Source organism: Phalacrocorax aristotelis, chromosome 13, assembly GCF_949628215.1.
Source record: "Phalacrocorax aristotelis chromosome 13, bGulAri2.1, whole genome shotgun sequence".
Taxonomy (NCBI): Eukaryota; Metazoa; Chordata; class Aves; order Suliformes; family Phalacrocoracidae; genus Phalacrocorax; species Phalacrocorax aristotelis.
Window position 1 is genome coordinate 2,685,856 of NC_134288.1, and position 24,390 is coordinate 2,710,245.

At 60.9% G+C, this 24,390-nt stretch overlaps 3 protein-coding genes across 3 annotated transcripts; all 3 read left to right on the plus strand.

The window, feature by feature from the left end:
* The first annotated feature begins 5,137 nt into the window (after window positions 1-5,137).
* On the plus strand, window positions 5,138-8,965 carry LOC142064075 (uncharacterized). The gene is made up of 5 exons (XM_075108619.1): window positions 5,138-5,593; window positions 5,739-5,884; window positions 6,538-6,699; window positions 6,887-6,976; window positions 7,339-8,965. Exons 2-5 carry the CDS (start codon window positions 5,789-5,791, stop codon window positions 8,782-8,784), a joined length of 1,794 nt encoding a protein of 597 aa, XP_074964720.1. The 5' UTR covers window positions 5,138-5,593; window positions 5,739-5,788; the 3' UTR covers window positions 8,785-8,965.
* A 3,754-nt stretch (window positions 8,966-12,719) lies between these two features.
* On the plus strand, window positions 12,720-16,396 carry LOC142064296 (uncharacterized). The gene is made up of 4 exons (XM_075109054.1): window positions 12,720-12,779; window positions 13,969-14,130; window positions 14,318-14,407; window positions 14,770-16,396. Exons 1-4 carry the CDS (start codon window positions 12,720-12,722, stop codon window positions 16,213-16,215), a joined length of 1,758 nt encoding a protein of 585 aa, XP_074965155.1. The 3' UTR covers window positions 16,216-16,396.
* A 3,959-nt stretch (window positions 16,397-20,355) lies between these two features.
* On the plus strand, window positions 20,356-23,903 carry LOC142064297 (uncharacterized). The gene is made up of 5 exons (XM_075109056.1): window positions 20,356-20,531; window positions 20,804-20,822; window positions 21,476-21,637; window positions 21,825-21,914; window positions 22,277-23,903. Exons 1-5 carry the CDS (start codon window positions 20,356-20,358, stop codon window positions 23,720-23,722), a joined length of 1,893 nt encoding a protein of 630 aa, XP_074965157.1. The 3' UTR covers window positions 23,723-23,903.
* Window positions 23,904-24,390: the final 487 nt, after the last annotated feature.

A 24,390-nucleotide genomic window follows, 5' to 3' on the forward strand; every position in this document is an offset into this window, starting at 1 on the left:
GGATGAAGGCCAAACCTGCTCCCAACCTGAGCTGGGACAGGAAGGTGCTGAGCTGCCCAGGAGGGTCAGTAGCGGTGCTGACTCCGGCAAGCAGCCAGACCGCGCTGCAGACAGCGTGTCCAGAGCTGCGTCTCAACAACAAGCCGCAACAGAAGCCCAGAAGCTTGAAGAGGTGGCTGAGGCTGTGGTGTGGGAAGTGTTGCAGAGGGTGAAGGCTCCTCGGGCTCAGGCTGCCTGCGTTTTAAGGAGGGCTGCCCAGGGGATCAGGGGAAGCTTGTGTGGCAGCGCCGGAGGAGCAGAGCCTTTGGAGACTTCTCCTTCACTTTGCCAGCAGGAAATCGGACGGGTGGCCAAAGAGCTCGTAGCAACCGTGCTGGAGAGCTTGGCAAAGGCTTTGACATCCAGCATGGCCACAGCGTGTGAGCCAGGGCCGGCAGGCAGGCGGAAGGAGCGACCTGTTGCCGGAGGAGCCACCCGAGCCGAGGAAGAGAAATCGGGGCAAGCTGAAACAGCAGCTTCCGATGGAGCGTCTGCAGAGGCTTCCCTGGACAAACTCATCAGAGAAGTTGTTGACGGCATTTGCTGCACCTTGGAATCCTTTGCAACTTCTCAGGTTGAACGAGACCCTAGCTGCAAATATTCCAACAGCCTGGAGCTTCCCGGGAGAAATCTCTCCAAGAGACAGGCGCAGCCATCCCAGGCGCCTTTCTCAAGGCAGGCTGTGGAACAAGCACAGGGACTCCCCAGAGCATCTCAACAGCAGAGCCTGGAAGCAAGCAAGGGACCAAAGTCGCTTGCCTTGCAGCCACTGCCAAACAGAGTCGCTGCTGATGCCTCGCGACTCAGTGGCACGACTGCCGGGGAGAGCATCCAAAATGCCTCCTCCGGAGTTCAGCAGCACCACGCCGAACGGGCTGGGTATGCCACAACTGTTGTCCCTGAGGTTCTTGCAACGGCGCCGAAGTTCGAGCGAGAACTGACGCCGAAGCCGACAGCCTTAGCCAACACTTTGGCTATAAGGACCATGGCAAGCCGCATCATCGACTCTGTTTTAGAGCGGAGCTGTCAACCTGGGCCTGCCCTGAGTCCCAGACTGAATTTTGGAAGGTGCGTCGCAAAGCTGCCTGCACCATCAGATGGAAAGGAGAGCTATCCCGCTGAGGACGTCCTCCCCTCCGTGTGCCCACACTTCTCCGGACAGCCCGTCGTCCGGCGGGTGCGAAGCCCCCTGCCCGGGCAGGAGCACAGCGCAGAGCAGTGCGCGTAAAGCTTGTGCAAGGCGAGCCCCAGCAGCCCGTGTCAGAAAGGAGGGTGTTAGCTGGCAGGCTTGTGGACACTGTCCTGAGGAGGTGTGTGGCAGGAGAGGTGTAGAAGAGCCCCTGGGCAGCTCCACCAGGCAGCACACACAGACCTTACGCCCTTGTGCTCGCAATAAAGAGCTCACTCCCAAGTGCTTGCTTGTGCCTACCTACGTTCAAGCCAGCCCAGGCTGTGTCTGGGCATTTTCCCTGCGGCAATCTCCCTCGTCTTTTTCCCTCCTGCGGCCTCCGTCACGCTAAGACCCGATTTTAGAGGGAATCTTAACCACGGAGGCGAGAAGTAGCCAGCATTTTTGTCTTGTTTAGCAAGCTTTGCTGCCAGGCTAGCGGAGGGGACGGGTCCGGTTCTAGGAGGCCTGGCTTTCACCTTCTGTGAGGGACAATGTTGGCCTTCGCCTTGAGATCCTTTTTCCGGGGCCCTTTCTCCTCAGGCCGAGCTCCCCCAGAAGCTCTGCACAGATAGGTGCTGTCACTGCGCCTGGGATGGGCGGTGGCCTCTCCACCCGGGGCCCGCTCTGCCACGTGTTGTTTGGGTCTGGTCTGTCCTGAGCGGGGAGGCAGGTATGTTGTGGAGGCCCAGAATGGTGCAAGGGAGCAGGTTCCCATGAGCAGCCCGTGCCAGGGCTCAGCCAGAGGGGAGCGGCGGGAGCAACCCCCTCTCGAACGGGAGCTCACTACCCTGCTGTGCCGCACACGGGCTTGGCCTTGGACGGTCTCCCATGGAGCATCCCCTGGGGAAGGGAGGCCTTCGGTCCCACAAGGAGACAAGGCCGAGGGTTGACAGTTGACATTCAAACGCTAACTGCTCGGCGGTGGAAATTTGTGACCGAGGAACGATCCGGCACGGAGGGCAAGGAGGCCCCACTGCGAGAAGGGGTTGACCTGGCTGGAAGCAGGGGTGCCAGAGACAGCAGGACTCCCTGCAAGGGAGTGCAGTTTCCCTGGGTGATTAGAAACAGCCTCGGCACTGCCTTGTAGCCATCCTGGAACGGAAGCTCTCAGGGGCCACCTCTGACTGGCCAGCAGAGCTGCTCTGGGAGATGGGCCCACGGCCCAGCTGAGGTGCCCCAGGCAAACCGCTCAAACTGCTCACGGGATGGGCGCTGGTGCAAGGGGAGGGAAGGAACCTGCTTGTGACGCATCATTGCCGACTCCAGGTAGAGCCGCTCTGCCCAATGCATTGTTCGGGTTTTTTGGTTTAGCTTGGTTGTTTTTCGTATTCAAGCACAAACGTGGGTTTAGTTTGCCTCGAGGGGTGCCGTAAAAATTCCCCAATAGCAGGAAACAGAGCCCGGCCTACCCAGAGAACCTCTCGAGTCTTTGGTTTACCACTCTGCCCATCTGCAGAGAGAAAGTAACCCCAGCTGCAGGGAGCCTACAGCGGGCACCTGGAGGGGCCCTCACAGCCCTGCGACACCGGCAACAAGGGACATGTTGTGCAGGCGTTCTTTAGCTCTAACTTCTGGAAGGCCTTCCCACAGGAACTGCTATGTATCGGAGGCTGTGAGCAGTGGCTCGAGGTAAGGCGTGAGCTCCCTCAGTCTCTCTCTCCACCCCAGCCTCTTTCCCGGGACAATGCCAGCCCTTCAGGATCACCAGCACTCGTCCCCACACCTCCACAGCCAGCCCCTCTCTCCCCCAGGCTAAAGGCGTCCTTCTCTCCTGGCTGGCCAAACCAGAGGTCCCTCGTGTTCCCTGGCAAGACGGTCAGCACGCAGACGCAGAGAGGGAAATGCTCGCTGCAGGCAGCTAGGTATGCTCCCGAGCACCTTGGCTGCCCCTGGAGCAGCCAGCCCCTCGGGCCCTCTTCTCACTCATGTCAGCACCAGAAAACACCAGCAGCCAAACCACCTTCCCTCTGCTACTCCAGCCCTGCCCGGTCACTCTGGATTCTGTTCTGAATTGCCTTCTTTCTGTTCGTGCCCTCTCCTCGACTGGAATGGCAAAACCCCGTGACACGGGGGTGAGAATATCTTTGTAAGCAAACTGGCTGGCAGGACGGAGACACGCAGCGCCGCGTGCCTCTGTCGCCTCTGCACCCCGGCCCCTGCCGAGGCTTTCGGCAGAGACCGCCTTCCTCCTGCCCTCGCTGAGCTCCTGGGCTCAGAAGTGCCGTGAACTTCAGTGGGTCTCTTTGCAGGGACGTCACCACGCTCGTAACATCGCAGGCTGTCCCAGCTGATGTGTGGCCATGGGATCCTCTCCGTGAGCTTTACCGATACCCCAACACACCGCAGTGTGCTGGTTTTGGCTGACAAGGCGTTAATTCTCCTCCCCGTGGGGCGCCGGCTACCTTTCCAGCTTCCCGCGCTCTGCCACGTCGGCGGGAGGCTGGCAGGGGCAGAGGGGCAGGGCCACGGCGGGGGCGGCTGCCCGCCGCTGCCCAATGGCATGTTCATTCCGTAGCATGTGACACCATGGCCAGTATATTAAGGGGGGGGCAGTTTTCGGCTCGGAAGAGGCGGGCCGTGGGGCGGGCGGGCGCCTGCGTCGCGTGGCGTGGCGTGGCGTATTTCCGCCCTTCATTCCCCTCCCCCGCCCCGCCCGGGTTTTGCGCCTCTCGTTGTTCTCATTTCCATTGCATTGTTGTTGTTTGGGTTTTTTTTCGAAATCTTAATCATTGAACTGTTCTTATCTGAACCCACGAGCGTTACCCTTCTGATTCTGATTTGGGGTTTTCTCCGAAATCTTAATCATCGAACTGTTCTTATCTGAACCCACGAGCGTTACCCTTCTGATTCTCTCCCCGATCTGCCCGTGGGGGAGTGAGCGAGCGGCTGTGCGGGGCTGAGCTGCCGGCTAAACCACGACACACAGGTAAGGAGCGGTCTCTGTTTTTAAAGTGATGGAACCCCAGAGGTGTGACACAACTTCCAAGGGGGTCTTAGTTTAGCTAGTTCCTGTCACTTTTGTGACTCCCTGACTTGCACTGCACAGGGCGTTCTGCTCTGCCTTGCCTGGCTTCTTACAGGCAGAGCCCGGCGGATGCACGGTCTGGCGTCTGCTGCGGCTCTCGGGCGTCCCTGTGCTTTCCAGCTGCAGAGGAACTGCACACAGGGCCTCGCACGTCCCCTACCGGGACCACATACAGCTCCGGCAGCGCTTCCTGAGGGTGCAAATGTCTGTGAACACGGCGCAAGGGGCGTCGCTGTTGTGGCTGAGGAGCCAACGCCGCAGGGAGAGGGGAGTCGGGGCACAGCCGATGCCGCTCCTGCGCTTGCAAAGCAGGAGAAGAGCGGCAGCTGGCGCATGTGCAAGAGGCTGCTTTGGAAGCAGAGGAGCATGGTTCCTGGGCCGTGCACTTTGCTGTTTCCCGCGAGACCCACGGTAATCATCGGCACGTACCATTTATTACTCTCCCTGTTTCTTGCCTTTGTTTAACAAGAGAGCCTGGCAGGACCTCTCCCGTTTCAAAGCTGCCACGACAACCTGAGGAGGACAGGCGACGCACCACCGATCCCAAACGCGGGCACGCAGTCGTTAGGCTCGATGGTCGGGCTGCCGTTCAGCAGGACCTAGACGGGCTGGAGGAAGGGGCCATCGGCGACCTCACCGCATCCATCCCCAAAGCGGTAGGAAGTGAGAGCCAAAGCGAGCAGCAGAGACGAGGGCGGGGGAGACTGACTGGGAAGGGGGCAGAGAGGTGCCTGGGCTGAAGGGGAGCCTGAGGAAAGGGCAAGGGAGGGGTTTCCCTCGGCCTCTGTTTGCCTTCTGCGTTGTTTCTCAAGACGCGAATCGGGAATTGGATGTTGACTGCTGTGGGCCAACAATCCAATTCAGTGCAGTCGCCCGACTCGAGGCTGCTTTGCCCGTGACAGGGAAGAGGTCTAAAAAGGAAAAGAGGGAAAGCTGAGCTAAGAAGGAGCCTCTCTGCTGTGGCCGTTCCTTGCATCTCTTCCCGCTTGTCGAGGATGCCTGCTTTGCTTCACAGAATCGCAGAGGAGTTGAGGTGGGAAGGGGCCTGTGGAGATGACCTCTCAAAGCGCGCTCAGCAAGAGCGGGTGGCCCACAGGCCTGTCCCATGGTCCGGTGGGCGGCAGCCGGGCGGCGGCACGGCAATGCAGCGATGTGACAACGCTGCAACATGACAACGGTGTGATGCGACAATGCCCCGTGGCTCTATATAGCCGCTCGCTGGGAGCCTCTGGAGCGAGCGGAGTCAGCGCAGGGTCGCAGCTCCACGAGAGCTCTTGGAAGGAGCCGCGGAGCGCCGTCTCACTGCTGGCATCCGAAAGGCAGACGCACTGCCGAGTGCACTGGGAGAGAGGAGAGAGGTGAGCAGCGGGGCCGATGGAGAGGGCTCAGCCGGGGAGCCCCGGGTGTGGCAGGGTTGCTCTGGGGCCTTGGCACGTGCCCTTTCTTGCAAGTGCCATGCAGGAGGCTTCTTGAGCTGGCACCTGAGTGTCTCTGTCTTCCTAGCTCGGGCACAGGAGACGGCACCTGGGAGAAGGAGCTACTGGGCTGGGCTGATGGATCCGAGGCTGCTGGACCTCCCCCTCGGGGTCAAAATCCCTGTGTTGCCCGGCTCCAAGCCTGTCTTCTGCAGGGCAAAGCTGGGGGAAAAGGTAAACGAAGCGGAAAGGGGTGGAAAAGCTCTCTTCTTTTACGGGGTCCCCGTCATTCAGAGAAGGGGCGGCCTTGTGGCCACCTGCTCTACCGCGGGAGCTGCAGCCCTTCAGTCGCACAGGGCTGGGGAGGCGGGGGGAGCGCGTGGCTCCGTGGTGCCAAGAGGAAGGAGGACTTGCCCTATAGCAGTGCTCCAGGCTGGCCAGAGCTGGATGGAGAGGAGTCTTCCAGCTACCTTTAGCTTTGCACAAGCACAGCTTGGCACCTCTGGGGAGCAGCGCAATCCTGTTTTGCAACAAGGGTGAATTGCCTGAGGAAAAGGCATGGCTGTAGGCAACATTGCAGCTCAGCTCCTTACAGGTGCAGCACGGGGTGCACCCCTCTCACCCCCGCAGTAAACAGCTCCTTGTCTGCCTCCAGCACCGGTAGAGATAGCCACCGGACGGGGGGGTGTAGGCAGAGGCCGCCTTCTCCGCTGGAGAGTCTCTGATGTAGCGAGAGCTCTCCTCTGGGTGGGAAGCAAGCCAGGGACTAGCCTGTACCTCGGAGCTTTGGAAGTGCCAGCCTGTGTGTGTGAGGAGCTCGGAAGCGTGTTCGTCTCCGCTGCTCTCTCCTGACCTGGAGTTCATCCTCTGGAACACCTCCCTTACAGCTTCAGCGGCCCTCATGCTATTTTGACCTGGGAGATCCCTACGGTCGCCGACTGCCCACAGAGTACAACAGCCTGCACGACCCCCATCTCCGGGCCTACCACAAACGCCAAGACAACCTGCAGAGGCTGAAGAGAGGGGGTTTCGTCACCAGCGATGGCAAGGTAGGTTTGGACGTCGTCGCGCCGATAAAAACGGTTCTCTCCGAGCGGGCTTCCCCGAGCGCAGAGGGAGCGCGTGCAGAGGAGCAGCCCCCCTCCCGCTGGGTTTGGGCTGTTTCGGGGAAGGCAGCCTGCTGCCAGTAGCTGGCTTGACAGCGCTCGGGCGATTTCTGCCCTCGTCTCTCCGTAGGTGGTTTGCACTCTGAAGGAGTTCAACGAGTACAGGCAGTATCTGACCGGACTCAAGCTGGAGGCAGAGTACGTGTTCAGGCGAGAGGAGGTAGGCAAAGCGCAGTGTTGGCGGACGCCTGTCAGCGGCACGGTGCCGAGGGCTGGGGCTTGGCTCGCGGCATCTCGGGGGGGGCGCTCAGTGCAGAAGAGACGAGGGCTGTGCTCGTGGGCCAGGCGTGGTGCCGGGGAAAGGACTAGCCGGCTCAGAGCTGAGCCAGCGCAGGGTGCTGGGGTGGGCACGGGCAGGAAGGTCATGTGCGAGCCCGTGTTGTCCTGAGGGAACCCTTCTCTTGTGCCCTCGCCGCGTGGCTGAAGCAGAGCGCTGGCCTGGGCCCGCGTGAAGCCTCAGCACGCAGGGGCGGGAGCGCTTGTCTGGGCAACGGCGAGCCACAACGCGGTGTCACCTTGCAGGAAAGGCTTCGGCAACGCCTGGCCACGTTAAGGGATGCCCACAAACCGCTGGGGACAATGGACGCTTCGTGCCTGCTGGAGCAGCTGCGGCAGCCTCAAAGACCATCTTGCCCACCTCCACCCGCGAGCAGAAAGATCTCCCTGAAATCGGGGCGCTGCAGGAGGCTGAAAGCAGCTTTGGACGAAGGCCAAACCTGCTCCCAACCTGAGCTGGGACAGGAAGGTGCCGAGCTGCCCAGGAGGGTCAGTAGCGGTGCTGACTCCGGCAAGCAGCCAGACCGCGCTGCAGACAGCGTGTCCAGAGCTGCGTCTCAACAACAAGCCGCAACAGAAGCCCAGAAGCTTGAAGAGGTGGCTGAGGCTGTGGTGTGGGAAGTGTTGCAGAGGGTGAAGGCTCCTCGGGCTCAGGCTGCCTGCGTTTTAAGGAGGGCTGCCCAGGGGATCAGGGGAAGCTTGTGTGGCAGCGCCGGAGGAGCAGAGCCTTCGGAGACTTCTCCTTCACTTTGCCAGCAGGAAACTGGACGGGTGGCCAAAGAGCTCGTAGCGACCGTGCTGGAGAGCTTGGCAAAGGCTTTGAAATCCAGCACGGCCACAGCGTGTGAGCCAGGGCCGGCAGGCAGGCGGAAGGAGCGACCTGTTGCCGGAGAAGCCACCCGAGCCGAGGAAGAGAAATCGGGGCAAGCTGAAACAGCAGCTTCCGATGGAGCGTCTGCAGAGGCTTCCCTGGACAAACTCATCAGAGAAGTTGTTGACGGCGTTTGCTGCACCTTGGAATCCTTTGCAACTTCTCAGGTTGAACGAGTCCCTAGCTGCAAATATTCCAACAGCCTGGAGCTTCCCGGGAGAAATCTCTCCAAGAGACAGGCGCAGCCATCCCAGGCGCCTTTCTCAAGGCAGGCTGTGGAACAAGCACAGGGACTCCCCAGAGCATCTCAACAGCAGAGCCTGGAAGCAAGCAAGGGACCAAAGTCGCTTGCCTTGCAGCCACTGCCAAACAGAGCCGCTGCTGATGCCTCGCGACTCAGTGGCACGACTGCCGGGGAGAGCATCCAAAATGCCTCCTCCGGAGTTCAGCAGCACCACGCCGAACGGGCTGGGTATGCCACAACTGTTGTCCCCGAGGTTCCTGCAACGGCGCCGAAGTTCGAGCGAGAACTGACGCCGAAGCCGACAGCCTTAGCCAACACTTTGGCTATAAGGACCATGGCAAGCCGCATCATCGACTCTGTTTTAGAGCGGAGCTGTCAACCTGGGCCTGCCCTGAGTCCCAGACTGAATTTTGGAAGGTGCGTCGCAAAGCTGCCTGCACCGTCAGATGGAAAGGAGAGCTATCCCGCTGAGGACGTCCTCCCCTCCGTGTGCCCACACTTCTCCGGACAGCCCGTCGTCCGGCGGGTGCGAAGCCCCCTGCCCGGGCAGGAGCACAGCGCAGAGCAGTGCGCGTAAAGCTTGTGCAAGGCGAGCCCCAGCAGCCCGTGTCAGAAAGGAGGGTGTTAGCTGGCAGGCTTGTGGACACTGTCCTGAGGAGGTGTGTGGCAGGAGAGGTGTAGAAGAGCCCCTGGGCAGCTCCACCAGGCAGCACACACAGACCTTACGCCCTTGTGCTCGCAATAAAGAGTTCACTCCCAAGTGCTTGCTTGTGCCTACCTACGTTCAAGCCAGCCCAGGCTGTGTCTGGGCATTTTCCCTGCGGCAATCTCCCTCGTCTTTTTCCCTCCTGCGGCCTCCGTCACGCTAAGACCCGATTTTAGAGGGAATCTTAACCACGGAGGCGAGAAGTAGCCAGCATTTTTGTCTTGTTTAGCAAGCTTTGCTGCCAGGCTAGCGGAGGGGACGGGTCCGGTTCTAGGAGGCCTGGCTTTCACCTTCTGTGAGGGACAATGTTGGCCTTCGCCTTGAGATCCTTTTTCCGGGGCCCTTTCTCCTCAGGCCGAGCTCCCCCAGAAGCTCTGCACAGATAGGTGCTGTCACTGCGCCTGGGATGGGCGGTGGCCTCTCCACCCGGGGCCCGCTCTGCCACGTGTTGTTTGGGTCTGGTCTGTCCTGAGCGGGGAGGCAGGTATGTTGTGGAGGCCCAGAATGGTGCACGGGAGCAGGTTCGCGTGAGCAGCCCGTGCCAGGGCTCAGCCAGAGGGGAGCGGCGGGAGCAACCCCCTCTCGAACGGGAGCTCACTACCCTGCTGTGCCGCACACGGGCTTGGCCTTGGACGGTCTCCCATGGAGCATCCCCTGGGGAAGGGAGGCCTTCGGTCCCACAAGGAGACAAGGCCGAGGGTTGACAGTTGACATTCAAGCGCTAACTGCTCGGCGGTGGAAATTTGTGACCGAGGAACGATCCGGCACGGAGGGCAAGGAGGCCCCACTGCGAGAAGGGGTTGACCTGGCTGGAAGCAGGGGTGCCAGAGACAGCAGGACTCCCTGCAAGGGAGTGCAGTTTCCCTGGGTGATTAGAAACAGCCTCGGCACTGCCTTGTAGCCATCCTGGAACGGAAGCTCTCAGGGGCCACCTCTGACTGGCCAGCAGAGCTGCTCTGGGAGATGGGCCCACGGCCCAGCTGAGGTGCCCCAGGCAAACCGCTCAAACTGCTCACGGGATGGGCGCTGGTGCAAGGGGAGGGAAGGAACCTGCTTGTGACGCATCATTGCCGACTCCAGGTAGAGCCGCTCTGCCCAATGCATTGTTCGGGTTTTTTGGTTTAGCTTGGTTGTTTTTCGTATTCAAGCACAAACGTGGGTTTAGTTTGCCTCGAGGGGTGCCGTAAAAATTCCCCAATAGCAGGAAACAGAGCCCGGCCTACCCAGAGAACCTCTCGAGTCTTTGGTTTACCACTCTGCCCATCTGCAGAGAGAAAGTAACCCCAGCTGCAGGGAGCCTACAGCGGGCACCTGGAGGGGCCCTCACAGCCCTGCGACACCGGCAACAAGGGACATGTTGTGCAGGCGTTCTTTAGCTCTAACTTCTGGAAGGCCTTCCCACAGGAACTGCTATGTATCGGAGGCTGTGAGCAGTGGCTCGAGGTAAGGCGTGAGCTCCCTCAGTCTCTCTCTCCACCCCAGCCTCTTTCCCGGGACAATGCCAGCCCTTCAGGATCACCAGCACTCGTCCCCACACCTCCACAGCCAGCCCCTCTCTCCCCCAGGCTAAAGGCGTCCTTCTCTCCTGGCTGGCCAAACCAGAGGTCCCTCGTGTTCCCTGGCAAGACGGTCAGCACGCAGACGCAGAGAGGGAAATGCTCGCTGCAGGCAGCTAGGTATGCTCCCGAGCACCTTGGCTGCCCCTGGAGCAGCCAGCCCCTCGGGCCCTCTTCTCACTCATGTCAGCACCAGAAAACACCAGCAGCCAAACCACCTTCCCTCTGCTACTCCAGCCCTGCCCGGTCACTCTGGATTCTGTTCTGAATTGCCTTCTTTCTGTTCGTGCCCTCTCCTCGACTGGAATGGCAAAACCCCGTGACACGGGGGTGAGAATATCTTTGTAAGCAAACTGGCTGGCAGGACGGAGACACGCAGCGCCGCGTGCCTCTGTCGCCTCTGCACCCCGGCCCCTGCCGAGGCTTTCGGCAGAGACCGCCTTCCTCCTGCCCTCGCTGAGCTCCTGGGCTCAGAAGTGCCGTGAACTTCAGTGGGTCTCTTTGCAGGGACGTCACCACGCTCGTAACATCGCAGGCTGTCCCAGCTGATGTGTGGCCATGGGATCCTCTCCGTGAGCTTTACCGATACCCCAACACACCGCAGTGTGCTGGTTTTGGCTGACAAGGCGTTAATTCTCCTCCCCGTGGGGCGCCGGCTACCTTTCCAGCTTCCCGCGCTCTGCCACGTCGGCGGGAGGCTGGCAGGGGCAGAGGGGCAGGGCCACGGCGGGGGCGGCTGCCCGCCGCTGCCCAACGGCATGTTCATTCCGTAGCATGTGACACCATGGCCAGTATATTAAGGGGGGGGCAGTTTTCGGCTCAGAAGAGGCGGGCCGTGGGGCGAGCGGGCGCCTGCGTCGCGTGGCGTATTTCCGCCCTTCATTCCCCTCCCCCGCCCCGCCCGGGTTTTGCGCCTCTCGTTGTTCTCATTTCCATTGCATTGTTGTTGTTTGGGTTTTTTTTCGAAATCTTAATCATTGAACTGTTCTTATCTGAACCCACGAGCGTTACCCTTCTGATTCTCTCCCCGATCTGCCCGTGGGGGAGTGAGCGAGCGGCTGTGCGGGGCTGAGCTGCCGGCTAAACCACGACACACAGGTAAGGAGCGGTCTCTGTTTTTAAAGTGATGGAACCCCAGAGGTGTGACACAACTTCCAAGGGGGTCTTAGTTTAGCTAGTTCCTGTCACTTTTGTGACTCCCTGACTTGCACTGCACAGGGCGTTCTGCTCTGCCTTGCCTGGCTTCTTACAGGCAGAGCCCGGCGGATGCACGGTCTGGCGTCTGCTGCGGCTCTCGGGCGTCCCTGTGCTTTCCAGCTGCAGAGGAACTGCACACAGGGCCTCGCACGTCCCCTACCGGGACCACATACAGCTCCGGCAGCGCTTCCTGGGGGTGCAAATGTCTGTGAACACGGCGCAAGGGGCGTCGCTGTTGTGGCTGAGGAGCCAACGCCGCAGGGAGAGGGGAGTCGGGGCACAGCCGATGCCGCTCCTGCGCTTGCAAAGCAGGAGAAGAGCGGCAGCTGGCGCATGTGCAAGAGGCTGCTTTGGAAGCAGAGGAGCATGGTTCCTGGGCCGTGCACTTTGCTGTTTCCCGCGAGACCCACGGTAATCATCGGCACGTACCATTTATTACTCTCCCTGTTTCTTGCCTTTGTTTAACAAGAGAGCCTGGCAGGACCTCTCCCGTTTCAAAGCTGCCACGACGACCTGAGGAGGACAGGCAACGCACCACCGATCCCAAACGTGGGCACGCAGTCGTTAGGTTCGATGGTTGGGCTGCCGTTCAGCAGGACCTAGACGGGCTGGAGGAAGGGGCCATCGGCGACCTCACCGCATCCATCCCCAAAGCGGTAGGAAGTGAGAGCCGAAGCGAGCAGCAGAGACGTGGGCGGGGGAGACTGACTGGGAAGGGGGCAGAGAGGTGCCTGGGCTGAAGGGGAGCCTGAGGAAAGGGCAAGGGAGGGGTTTCCCTCGGCCTCTGTTTGCCTTCTGCGTTGTTTCTCAAGACGCGAATCGGGAATTGGATGTTGACTGCTGTGGGCCAACAATCCAATTCAGTGCAGTCGCCCGACTCGAGGCTGCTTTGCCCGTGACAGGGAAGAGGTCTAAAAAGGAAAAGGGGGAAAGCTGAGCTAAGAAGGAGCCTCTCTGCTGTGGCCGTTCCTTGCATCTCTTCCCGCTTGTCGAGGATGCCTGCTTTGCTTCACAGAATCGCAGAGGAGTTGAGGTGGGAAGGGCCCTGTGGAGATGACCTCTCAAAGCGCGCTCAGCAAGAGCGGGTGGCCCACAGGCCTGTCCCATGGTCCGGTGGGCGGCAGCCGGGCGGCGGCACGGCAATGCAGCGATGTGACAACGCTGCAACATGACAGCGCTGTGATGCGACAATGCCCCGTGGCTCTATATAGCCGCTCGCTGGGAGCCTCTGGAGCGAGCGGAGTCAGCGCAGGGTCGCAGCTCCACGAGAGCTCTTGGAAGGAGCCGCGGAGCGCCGTCTCACTGCTGGCATCCGAAAGGCAGACGCACTGCCGAGTGCACTGGGAGAGAGGAGAGAGGTGAGCAGCGGGGCCGATGGAGAGGGCTCAGCCGGGGAGCCCCGGGTGTGGCAGGGTTGCTCTGGGGCCTTGGCACGTGCCCTTTCTTGCAAGTGCCATGCAGGAGGCTTCTTGAGCTGGCACCTGAGTGTCTCTGTCTTCCTAGCTCGGGCACAGGAGACGGCACCTGGGAGAAGGAGCTACTGGGCTGGGCTGATGGATCCGAGGCTGCTGGACCTCCCCCTCGGGGTCAAAATCCCTGTGTTGCCCGGCTCCAAGCCTGTCTTCTGCAGGGCAAAGCTGGGGGAAAAGGTAAACGAAGCGGAAAGGGGTGGAAAAGCTCTCTTCTTTTACGGGGTCCCCGTCATTCAGAGAAGGGGCGGCCTTGTGGCCACCTGCTCTACCGCGGGAGCTGCAGCCCTTCAGTCGCACAGGGCTGGGGAGGCGGGGGGAGCGCGTGGCTCCGTGGTGCCAAGAGGAAGGAGGACTTGCCCTATAGCAGTGCTCCAGGCTGGCCAGAGCTGGATGGAGAGGAGTCTTCCAGCTACCTTTAGCTTTGCACAAGCACAGCTTGGCACCTCTGGGGAGCAGCGCAATCCTGTTTTGCAACAAGGGTGAATTGCCTGAGGAAAAGGCATGGCTGTAGGCAACATTGCAGCTCAGCTCCTTACAGGTGCAGCACGGGGTGCACCCCTCTCACCCCCGCAGTAAACAGCTCCTTGTCTGCCTCCAGCACCGGTAGAGATAGCCACCGGACGGGGGGGTGTAGGCAGAGGCCGCCTTCTCCGCTGGAGAGTCTCTGATGTAGCGAGAGCTCTCCTCTGGGTGGGAAGCAAGCCAGGGACTAGCCTGTACCTCGGAGCTTTGGAAGTGCCAGCCTGTGTGTGTGAGGAGCTCGGAAGCGCGTTCGTCTCCGCTGCTCTCTCCTGACCTGGAGTTCATCCTCTGGAACATCTCCCTTACAGCTTCAGCGGCCCTCATGCTATTTTGACCTGGGAGATCCCTACGGTCGCCGACTGCCCACAGAGTACAACAGCCTGCACGACCCCCATCTCCGGGCCTACCACAAACGCCAAGACAACCTGCAGAGGCTGAAGAGAGGGGGTTTCGTCACCAGCGATGGCAAGGTAGGTTTGGACGTCGTCGGGCCGATAAAAACGGTTCCCTCCGAGCGGGCTTCCCCGAGCGCAGAGGGAGCGCGTGCAGAGGAGCAGCCCCCCTCCCGCTGGGTTTGGGCTGTTTCGGGGAAGGCAGCCTGCTGCCAGTAGCTGGCTTGACAGCGCTCGGGCGATTTCTGCCCTCGTCTCTCCGTAGGTGGTTTGCACTCTGAAGGAGTTCAATGAGTACAGGCAGTATCTGACCGGACTCAAGCTGGAGGCAGAGTACGTGTTCAGGCGAGAGGAGGTAGGCAAAGCGCAGTGTTGGCGGACGCCTGTCAGCGGCACGGTGCCGAGGGCTGGGGCTTGGCTCGCGGCATCTCGGGGGGGGCGCTCAGTGCAGAAGAGACGAGGGCTGTGCTCGTGGGCCAGGCGTGGTGCCGGGGAAAGGACTAGCCGGCTCGGAGCTGAGCCAGCGCAGGGTGCTGGGGTGGGCACGGGCAGGAAGGTCATGTGCGAGCCCGCGTTGTCCTGAGGGAACCCTTCTCTTGTGCCCTCGCCGCGTGGCTGAAGCAGAGCGCTGGCCTGGGCCCGCGTGAAGCCTCAGCACGCAGGGGCGGGAGCGCTTGTCTGGGCAACGGCGAGCCACAACGCGGTGTCACCTTGCAGGAAAGGCTTCGGCAACGCCTGGCCACGTTAAGGGATGCCCACAAACCGCTGGGGACAATGGACGCTTCGTGCCTGCTGGAGCAGCTGCGGCAGCCTCAAAGACCATCTTGCCCACCTCCACCCGCGAGCAGAAAGATCTCCCTGAAATCGGGGCGCTGCAGGAGGCTGAAAGCAGCTTTGGACGAAGGCCAAACCTGCTCCCAACCTGAGCTGGGACAGGAAGGTGCCGAGCTGCCCAGGAGGGTCAGTAGCGGTGCTGACTCCGGCAAGCAGCCAGACCGCGCTGCAGACAGCGTGTCCAGAGCTGCGTCTCAACAACAAGCCGCAACAGAAGCCCAGAAGCTTGAAGAGGTGGCTGAGGCTGTGGTGTGGGAAGTGTTGCAGAGGGTGAAGGCTCCTCGGGCTCAGGCTGCCTGCGTTTTAAGGAGGGCTGCCCAGGGGATCAGAGGAAGCTTGTGTGGCAGCGCCGGAGGAGCAGAACCTTCGGAGACTTCTCCTTCACTTTGCCAGCAGGAAACTGGACGGGTGGCCAAAGAGCTCGTAGCGACCGTGCTGGAGAGCTTGGCAAAGGCTTTGAAATCCAGCACGGCCACAGCGTGTGAGCCAGGGCCGGCAGGCAGGCGGAAGGAGCGACCTGTTGCCGGAGGAGCCACCCGAGCCGAGGAAGAGAAATCGGGGCAAGCTGAAACAGCAGCTTCCGATGGAGCGTCTGCAGAGGCTTCCCTGGACAAACTCATCAGAGAAGTTGTTGACGGCGTTTGCTGCACCTTGGAATCCTTTGCAACTTCTCAGGTTGAACGAGACCCTAGCTGCAAATATTCCAACAGCCTGGAGCTTCCCGGGAGAAATCTCTCCAAGAGACAGGCGCAGCCATCCCAGGCACCTTTCTCAAGGCAGGCTGTGGAACAAGCACAGGGACTCCCCAGAGCATCTCAACAGCAGAGCCTGGAAGCAAGCAAGGGACCAAAGTCGCTTGCCTTGCAGCCACTGCCAAACAGAGCCGCTGCTGATGCCTCGCAACTCAGTGGCACGACTGCCGGGGAGAGCATCCAAAATGCCTCCTCCGGAGTTCAGCAGCACCACGCCGAACGGGCTGGGTATGCCACAACTGTTGTCCCCGAGGTTCCTGCAACGGCGCAGAAGTTCGAGCGAGAACTGACGCCGAAGCCGACAGCCTTAGCCAACACTTTGGCTATAAGGACCATGGCAAGCCGCATCATCGACTCTGTTTTAGAGCGGAGCTGTCAACCTGGGCCTGCCCTGAGTCCCAGACTGAATTTTGGAAGGTGCGTCGCAAAGCTGCCTGCACCGTCAGATGGAAAGGAGAGCTATCCCGCTGAGGACGTCCTCCCCTCCATGTGCCCACACTTCTCCGGACAGCCCGTCGTCCGGCGGGTGCGAAGCCCCCTGCCCGGGCAGGAGCACAGCGCAGAGCAGTGCGCGTAAAGCTTGTGCAAGGCGAGCCCCAGCAGCCCGTGTCAGAAAGGAGGGTGTTAGCTGGCAGGCTTGTGGACACTGTCCTGAGGAGGTGTGTGGCAGGAGAGGTGTAGAAGAGCCCCTGGGCAGCTCCACCAGGCAGCACACACAGACCTTACGCCCTTGTGCTCGCAATAAAGAGCTCACTCCCAAGTGCTTGCTTGTGCCTACCTACGTTCAAGCCAGCCCAGGCTGTGTCTGGGCATTTTCCCTGCGGCAATCTCCCTCGTCTTTTTCCCTCCTGCGGCCTCCGTCACGCTAAGACCCGATTTTAGAGGGAATCTTAACCACGGAGGCGAGAAGTAGCCAGCATTTTTGTCTTGTTTAGCAAGCTTTGCTGCCAGGCTAGCGGAGGGGACGGGTCCGGTTCTAGGAGGCCTGGCTTTCACCTTCTGTGAGGGACAATGTTGGCCTTCGCCTTGAGATCCTTTTTCCGGGGCCCTTTCTCCTCAGGCCGAGCTCCCCCAGAAGCTCTGCACAGATAGGTGCTGTCACTGCGCCTGGGATGGGCGGTGGCCTCTCCACCCGGGGCCCGCTCTGCCACGTGTTGTTTGGGTCTGGTCTGTCCTGAGCGGGGAGGCAGGTATGTTGTGGAGGCCCAGAATGGTGCACGGGAGCAGGTTCCCGTGAGCAGCCCGTGCCAGGGCTCAGCCAGAGGGGAGCGGCGGGAGCAACCCCCTCTCGAACAGGAGCTCACTACCCTGCTGTGCCGCACACGGGCTTGGCCTTGGACGGTCTCCCGTGGAGCATCCCCTGGGGAAGGGAGGCCTTCGGTCCCACAAGGAGACAAGGCCGAGGGTTGACAGTTGACATTCAAGCGCTAACTGCTCGGCGGTGGAAATTTGTGACCGAGGAACGATCCGGCACGGAGGGCAAGGAGGCCCCACTGCGAGAAGGGGTTGACCTGGCTGGAAGCAGGGGTGCCAGAGACAGCAGGACTCCCTGCAAGGGAGTGCAGTTTCCCTGGGTGATTAGAAACAGCCTCGGCACTGCCTTGTAGCCATCCTGGAACGGAAGCTCTCAGGGGCCACCTCTGACTGGCCAGCAGAGCTGCTCTGGGAGATGGGCCCACGGCCCAGCTGAGGTGCCCCAGGCAAACCGCTCAAACTGCTCACGGGATGGGCGCTGGTGCAAGGGGAGGGAAGGAACCTGCTTGTGACGCATCATTGCCGACTCCAGGTAGAGCCGCTCTGCCCAATGCATTGTTCGGGTTTTTTGGTTTAGCTTGGTTGTTTTTCGTATTCAAGCACAAACGTGGGTTTAGTTTGCCTCGAGGGGTGCCGTAAAAATTCCCCAATAGCAGGAAACAGAGCCCGGCCTACCCAGAGAACCTCTCGAGTCTTTGGTTTACCACTCTGCCCATCTGCAGAGAGAAAGTAACCCCAGCTGCAGGGAGCCTACAGCGGGCACCTGGAGGGGCCCTCACAGCCCTGCGACACCGGCAACAAGGGACATGTTGTGCAGGAGTTCTTTAGCTCTAACTTCTGGAAGGCCTTCCCACAGGAACTGCTATGTATCGGAGGCTGTGAGCAGTGGCTCGAGGTAAGGCGTGAGCTCCCTCAGTCTCTCTCTCCACCCCGGCCTCTTTCCCGGGACAATGCCAGCCCTTCAGGATCACCAGCACTCGTCCCCACACCTCCACAGCCAGCCCCTCTCTCCCCCAGGCTAAAGGCGTCCTTCTCTCCTGGCTGGCCAAACCAGAGGTCCCTCCTGTTCCCTGGCAAGACGGTCAGCACGCAGACGCAGAGAGGGAAATGCTCGCTGCAGGCAGCTAGGTATGCTCCCGAGCACCTTGGCTGCCCCTGGAGCAGCCAGCCCCTCGGGCCCTCTTCTCACTCATGTCAGCACCAGAAAACACCAGCAGCCAAACCACCTTCCCTCTGCTACTCCAGCCCTGCCCGGTCACTCTGGATTCTGTTCTGAATTGCCTTCTTTCTGTTCGTGCCCTCTCCTCGACTGGAATGGCAAAACCCCGTGACACGGGGGTGAGAATATCTTTGTAAGCAAACTGGCTGGCAGGATGGAGACACGCAGCGCCGCGTGCCTCTGTCGCCTCTGCACCCCGGCCCCTGCCGAGGCTTTCGGCAGAGACCGCCTTCCTCCTGCCCTCGCTGAGCTCCTGGGCTCAGAAGTGCCGTGAACTTCAGTGGGTCTCTTTGCAGGGACGTCACCACGCTCGTAACATCGCAGGCTGTCCCAGCTGATGTGTGGCCATGGGATCCTCTCCGTGAGCTTTACCGATACCCCAACACACCGCAGTGTGCTGGTTTTGGCTGACAAGGCGTTAATTCTCCTCCCCGTGGGGCGCCGGCTACCTTTCCAGCTTCCCGCGCTCTGCCACGTCGGCGGGAGGCTGGCAGGGGCAGAGGGGCAGGGCCACGGCGGGGGCGGCTGCCCGCCGCTGCCCAACGGCATGTTCATTCCGTAGCATGTGACACCATGGCCAGTATATTAAGGGGGGGGCAGTTTTCGGCTCGGAAGAGGCGCGCCGTGGGGCGGGCGGGCGCCTGCGTCGCGTGGCGTATTTCCGCCCTTCATTCCCCTCCCCCGCCCCGCCCGGGTTTTGCGCCTCTCGTTGTTCTCATTTCCATTGCATTGTTGTTGTTTGGGGTTTTTTTCGAAATCTTAATCATCGAACTGTTCTTATCTGAACCCACGAGCGTTACCCTTCTGATTCTGATTTGGGGTTTTCTCCGAAATCTTAATCATCGAACTGTTCTTATCTGAACCCACGAGCGTTACCCTTCTGATTCTCTCCCCGATCTGCCCGTGGGGGAGTGAGCGAGCGGCTGTGCGGGGCTGAGCTGCCGGCTAAACCACGACACACAGGTAAGGAGCGGTCTCTGTTTTTAAAGTGATGGAACCCCAGAGGTGTGACACAACTTCCAAGGGGGTCTTAGTTTAGCTAGTTCCTGTCACTTTTGTGACTCCCTGACTTGCACTGCACAGGGCGTTCTGCTCTGCCTTGCCTGGCTTCTTACAGGCAGAGCCCGGCGGATGCACGGTCTGGCGTCTGCTGCGGCTCTCGGGCGTCCCTGTGCTTTCCAGCTGCAGAGGAACTGCACACAGGGCCTCGCACGTCCCCTACCGGGACCACATACAGCTCCGGCAGCGCTTCCTGAGGGTGCAAATGTCTGTGAACACGGCGCAAGGGGCGTCGCTGTTGTGGCTGAGGAGCCAACGCCGCAGGGAGAGGGGAGTCGGGGCACAGCCGATGCCGCTCCTGCGCTTGCAAAGCAGGAGAAGAGCGGCAGCTGGCGCATGTGCAAGAGGCTGCTTTGGAAGCAGAGGAGCATGGTTCCTGGGCCGTGCACTTTACTGTTTCCCACGAGACCCACGGTAATCATCGGCACGTACAATTTATTACTCTCCCTGTTTCTTGCCTTTGTTTAACAAGAGAGCCTGGCAGGACCTCTCCCGTTTCAAAGCTGCCACGACGACCTGAGGAGGACAGGCGACGCACCACCGATCCCAAACGCGGGCACGCAGTCGTTAGGTTCGATGGTTGGGCTGCCGTTCAGCAGGACCTAGACGGGCTGGAGGAAGGGGCCATCGGCGACCTCACCGCATCCATCCCCAAAGCGGTAGGAAGTGAGAGCCGAAGCGAGCAGCAGAGACGTGGGCGGGGGAGGCTGACTGGGAAGGGGGCAGAGAGGTGCCTGGGCTGAAGGGGAGCCTGAGGAAAGGGCAGGGGAGGGGTTTCCCTCGGCCTCTGTTTGCCTTCTGCGTTGTTTCTCAAGACGCGAATCGGGAATTGGATGTTGACTGCTGTGGGCCAACAATCCAATTCAGTGCAGTCGCCCGACTCGAGGCTGCTTTGCCCGTGACAGGGAAGAGGTCTAAAAAGGAAAAGGGGGAAAGCTGAGCTAAGAAGGAGCCTCTCTGCTGTGGCCGTTCCTTGCATCTCTTCCCGCTTGTCGAGGATGCCTGCTTTGCTTCACAGAATCGCAGAGGAGTTGAGGTGGGAAGGGCCCTGTGGAGATGACCTCTCAAAGCGCGCTCAGCAAGAGCGGGTGGCCCACAGGCCTGTCCCATGGTCCGGTGGGCGGCAGCCGGGCGGCGGCACGGCAATGCAGCGATGTGACAACGCTGCAACATGACAGCGCTGTGATGCGACAATGCCCCGTGGCTCTATATAGCCGCTCGCTGGGAGCCTCTGGAGCGAGCGGAGTCAGCGCAGGGTCGCAGCTCCACGAGAGCTCTTGGAAGGAGCCGCGGAGCGCCGTCTCACTGCTGGCATCCGAAAGGCAGACGCACTGCCGAGTGCACTGGGAGAGAGGAGAGAGGTGAGCAGCGGGGCCGACGGAGAGGGCTCAGCCGGGGAGCCCCGGGTGTGGCAGGGTTGCTCTGGGGCCTTGGCACGTGCCCTTTCTTGCAAGTGCCATGCAGGAGGCTTCTTGAGCTGGCACCTGAGTGTCTCTGTCTTCCTAGCTCGGGCACAGGAGACGGCACCTGGGAGAAGGAGCTACTGGGCTGGGCTGATGGATCCGAGGCTGCTGGACCTCCCCCTCGGGGTCAGAATCCCTGTGTTGCCCGGCTCCAAGCCTGTCTTCTGCAGGGCAAAGCTGGGGGAAAAGGTAAACGAAGCGGAAAGGGGTGGAAAAGCTCTCTTCTTTTACGGGGTCCCCGTCATTCAGAGAAGGGGCGGCCTTGTGGCCACCTGCTCTACCGCGGGAGCTGCAGCCCTTCAGTCGCACAGGGCTGGGGAGGCGGGGGGAGCGCGTGGCTCCGTGGTGCCAAGAGGAAGGAGGACTTGCCCTATAGCAGTGCTCCAGGCTGGCCAGAGCTGGATGGAGAGGAGTCTTCCAGCTACCTTTAGCTTTGCACAAGCACAGCTTGGCACCTCTGGGGAGCAGCGCAATCCTGTTTTGCAACAAGGGTGAATTGCCTGAGGAAAAGGCATGGCTGTAGGCAACATTGCAGCTCAGCTCCTTACAGGTGCAGCACGGGGTGCACCCCTCTCACCCCCGCAGTAAACAGCTCCTTGTCTGCCTCCAGCACCGGTAGAGATAGCCACCGGACGGGGGGGTGTAGGCAGAGGCCGCCTTCTCCGCTGGAGAGTCTCTGATGTAGCGAGAGCTCTCCTCTGGGTGGGAAGCAAGCCAGGGACTAGCCTGTACCTCGGAGCTTTGGAAGTGCCAGCCTGTGTGTGTGAGGAGCTCGGAAGCGCGTTCGTCTCCGCTGCTCTCTCCTGACCTGGAGTTCATCCTCTGGAACATCTCCCTTACAGCTTCAGCGGCCCTCATGCTATTTTGACCTGGGAGATCCCTACGGTCGCCGACTGCCCACAGAGTACAACAGCCTGCACGACCCCCATCTCCGGGCCTACCACAAACGCCAAGACAACCTGCAGAGGCTGAAGAGAGGGGGTTTCGTCACCAGCGATGGCAAGGTAGGTTTGGACGTCGTCGGGCCGATAAAAACGGTTCCCTCCGAGCGGGCTTCCCCGAGCGCAGAGGGAGCGCGTGCAGAGGAGCAGCCCCCCTCCCGCTGGGTTTGGGCTGTTTCGGGGAAGGCAGCCTGCTGCCAGTAGCTGGCTTGACAGCGCTCGGGCGATTTCTGCCCTCGTCTCTCCGTAGGTGGTTTGCACTCTGAAGGAGTTCAATGAGTACAGGCAGTATCTGACCGGACTCAAGCTGGAGGCAGAGTACGTGTTCAGGCGAGAGGAGGTAGGCAAAGCGCAGTGTTGGCGGACGCCTGTCAGCGGCACGGTGCCGAGGGCTGGGGCTTGGCTCGCGGCATCTCGGGGGGGGCGCTCAGTGCAGAAGAGACGAGGGCTGTGCTCGTGGGCCAGGCGTGGTGCCGGGGAAAGGACTAGCCGGCTCGGAGCTGAGCCAGCGCAGGGTGCTGGGGTGGGCACGGGCAGGAAGGTCATGTGCGAGCCCGCGTTGTCCTGAGGGAACCCTTCTCTTGTGCCCTCGCCGCGTGGCTGAAGCAGAGCGCTGGCCTGGGCCCGCGTGAAGCCTCAGCACGCAGGGGCGGGAGCGCTTGTCTGGGCAACGGCGAGCCACAACGCGGTGTCACCTTGCAGGAAAGGCTTCGGCAACGCCTGGCCACGTTAAGGGATGCCCACAAACCGCTGGGGACAATGGACGCTTCGTGCCTGCTGGAGCAGCTGCGGCAGCCTCAAAGACCATCTTGCCCACCTCCACCCGCGAGCAGAAAGATCTCCCTGAAATCGGGGCGCTGCAGGAGGCTGAAAGCAGCTTTGGACGAAGGCCAAACCTGCTCCCAACCTGAGCTGGGACAGGAAGGTGCCGAGCTGCCCAGGAGGGTCAGTAGCGGTGCTGACTCCGGCAAGCAGCCAGACCGCGCTGCAGACAGCGTGTCCAGAGCTGCGTCTCAACAACAAGCCGCAACAGAAGCCCAGAAGCTTGAAGAGGTGGCTGAGGCTGTGGTGTGGGAAGTGTTGCAGAGGGTGAAGGCTCCTCGGGCTCAGGCTGCCTGCGTTTTAAGGAGGGCTGCCCAGGGGATCAGAGGAAGCTTGTGTGGCAGCGCCGGAGGAGCAGAACCTTCGGAGACTTCTCCTTCACTTTGCCAGCAGGAAACTGGACGGGTGGCCAAAGAGCTCGTAGCGACCGTGCTGGAGAGCTTGGCAAAGGCTTTGAAATCCAGCACGGCCACAGCGTGTGAGCCAGGGCCGGCAGGCAGGCGGAAGGAGCGACCTGTTGCCGGAGGAGCCACCCGAGCCGAGGAAGAGAAATCGGGGCAAGCTGAAACAGCAGCTTCCGATGGAGCGTCTGCAGAGGCTTCCCTGGACAAACTCATCAGAGAAGTTGTTGACGGCGTTTGCTGCACCTTGGAATCCTTTGCAACTTCTCAGGTTGAACGAGACCCTAGCTGCAAATATTCCAACAGCCTGGAGCTTCCCGGGAGAAATCTCTCCAAGAGACAGGCGCAGCCATCCCAGGCACCTTTCTCAAGGCAGGCTGTGGAACAAGCACAGGGACTCCCCAGAGCATCTCAACAGCAGAGCCTGGAAGCAAGCAAGGGACCAAAGTCGCTTGCCTTGCAGCCACTGCCAAACAGAGCCGCTGCTGATGCCTCGCAACTCAGTGGCACGACTGCCGGGGAGAGCATCCAAAATGCCTCCTCCGGAGTTCAGCAGCACCACGCCGAACGGGCTGGGTATGCCACAACTGTTGTCCCCGAGGTTCCTGCAACGGCGCAGAAGTTCGAGCGAGAACTGACGCCGAAGCCGACAGCCTTAGCCAACACTTTGGCTATAAGGACCATGGCAAGCCGCATCATCGACTCTGTTTTAGAGCGGAGCTGTCAACCTGGGCCTGCCCTGAGTCCCAGACTGAATTTTGGAAGGTGCGTCGCAAAGCTGCCTGCACCGTCAGATGGAAAGGAGAGCTATCCCGCTGAGGACGTCCTCCCCTCCATGTGCCCACACTTCTCCGGACAGCCCGTCGTCCGGCGGGTGCGAAGCCCCCTGCCCGGGCAGGAGCACAGCGCAGAGCAGTGCGCGTAAAGCTTGTGCAAGGCGAGCCCCAGCAGCCCGTGTCAGAAAGGAGGGTGTTAGCTGGCAGGCTTGTGGACACTGTCCTGAGGAGGTGTGTGGCAGGAGAGGTGTAGAAGAGCCCCTGGGCAGCTCCACCAGGCAGCACACACAGACCTTACGCCCTTGTGCTCGCAATAAAGAGCTCACTCCCAAGTGCTTGCTTGTGCCTACCTACGTTCAAGCCAGCCCAGGCTGTGTCTGGGCATTTTCCCTGCGGCAATCTCCCTCGTCTTTTTCCCTCCTGCGGCCTCCGTCACGCTAAGACCCGATTTTAGAGGGAATCTTAACCACGGAGGCGAGAAGTAGCCAGCATTTTTGTCTTGTTTAGCAAGCTTTGCTGCCAGGCTAGCGGAGGGGACGGGTCCGGTTCTAGGAGGCCTGGCTTTCACCTTCTGTGAGGGACAATGTTGGCCTTCGCCTTGAGATCCTTTTTCCGGGGCCCTTTCTCCTCAGGCCGAGCTCCCCCAGAAGCTCTGCACAGATAGGTGCTGTCACTGCGCCTGGGATGGGCGGTGGCCTCTCCACCCGGGGCCCGCTCTGCCACGTGTTGTTTGGGTCTGGTCTGTCCTGAGCGGGGAGGCAGGTATGTTGTGGAGGCCCAGAATGGTGCACGGGAGCAGGTTCCCGTGAGCAGCCCG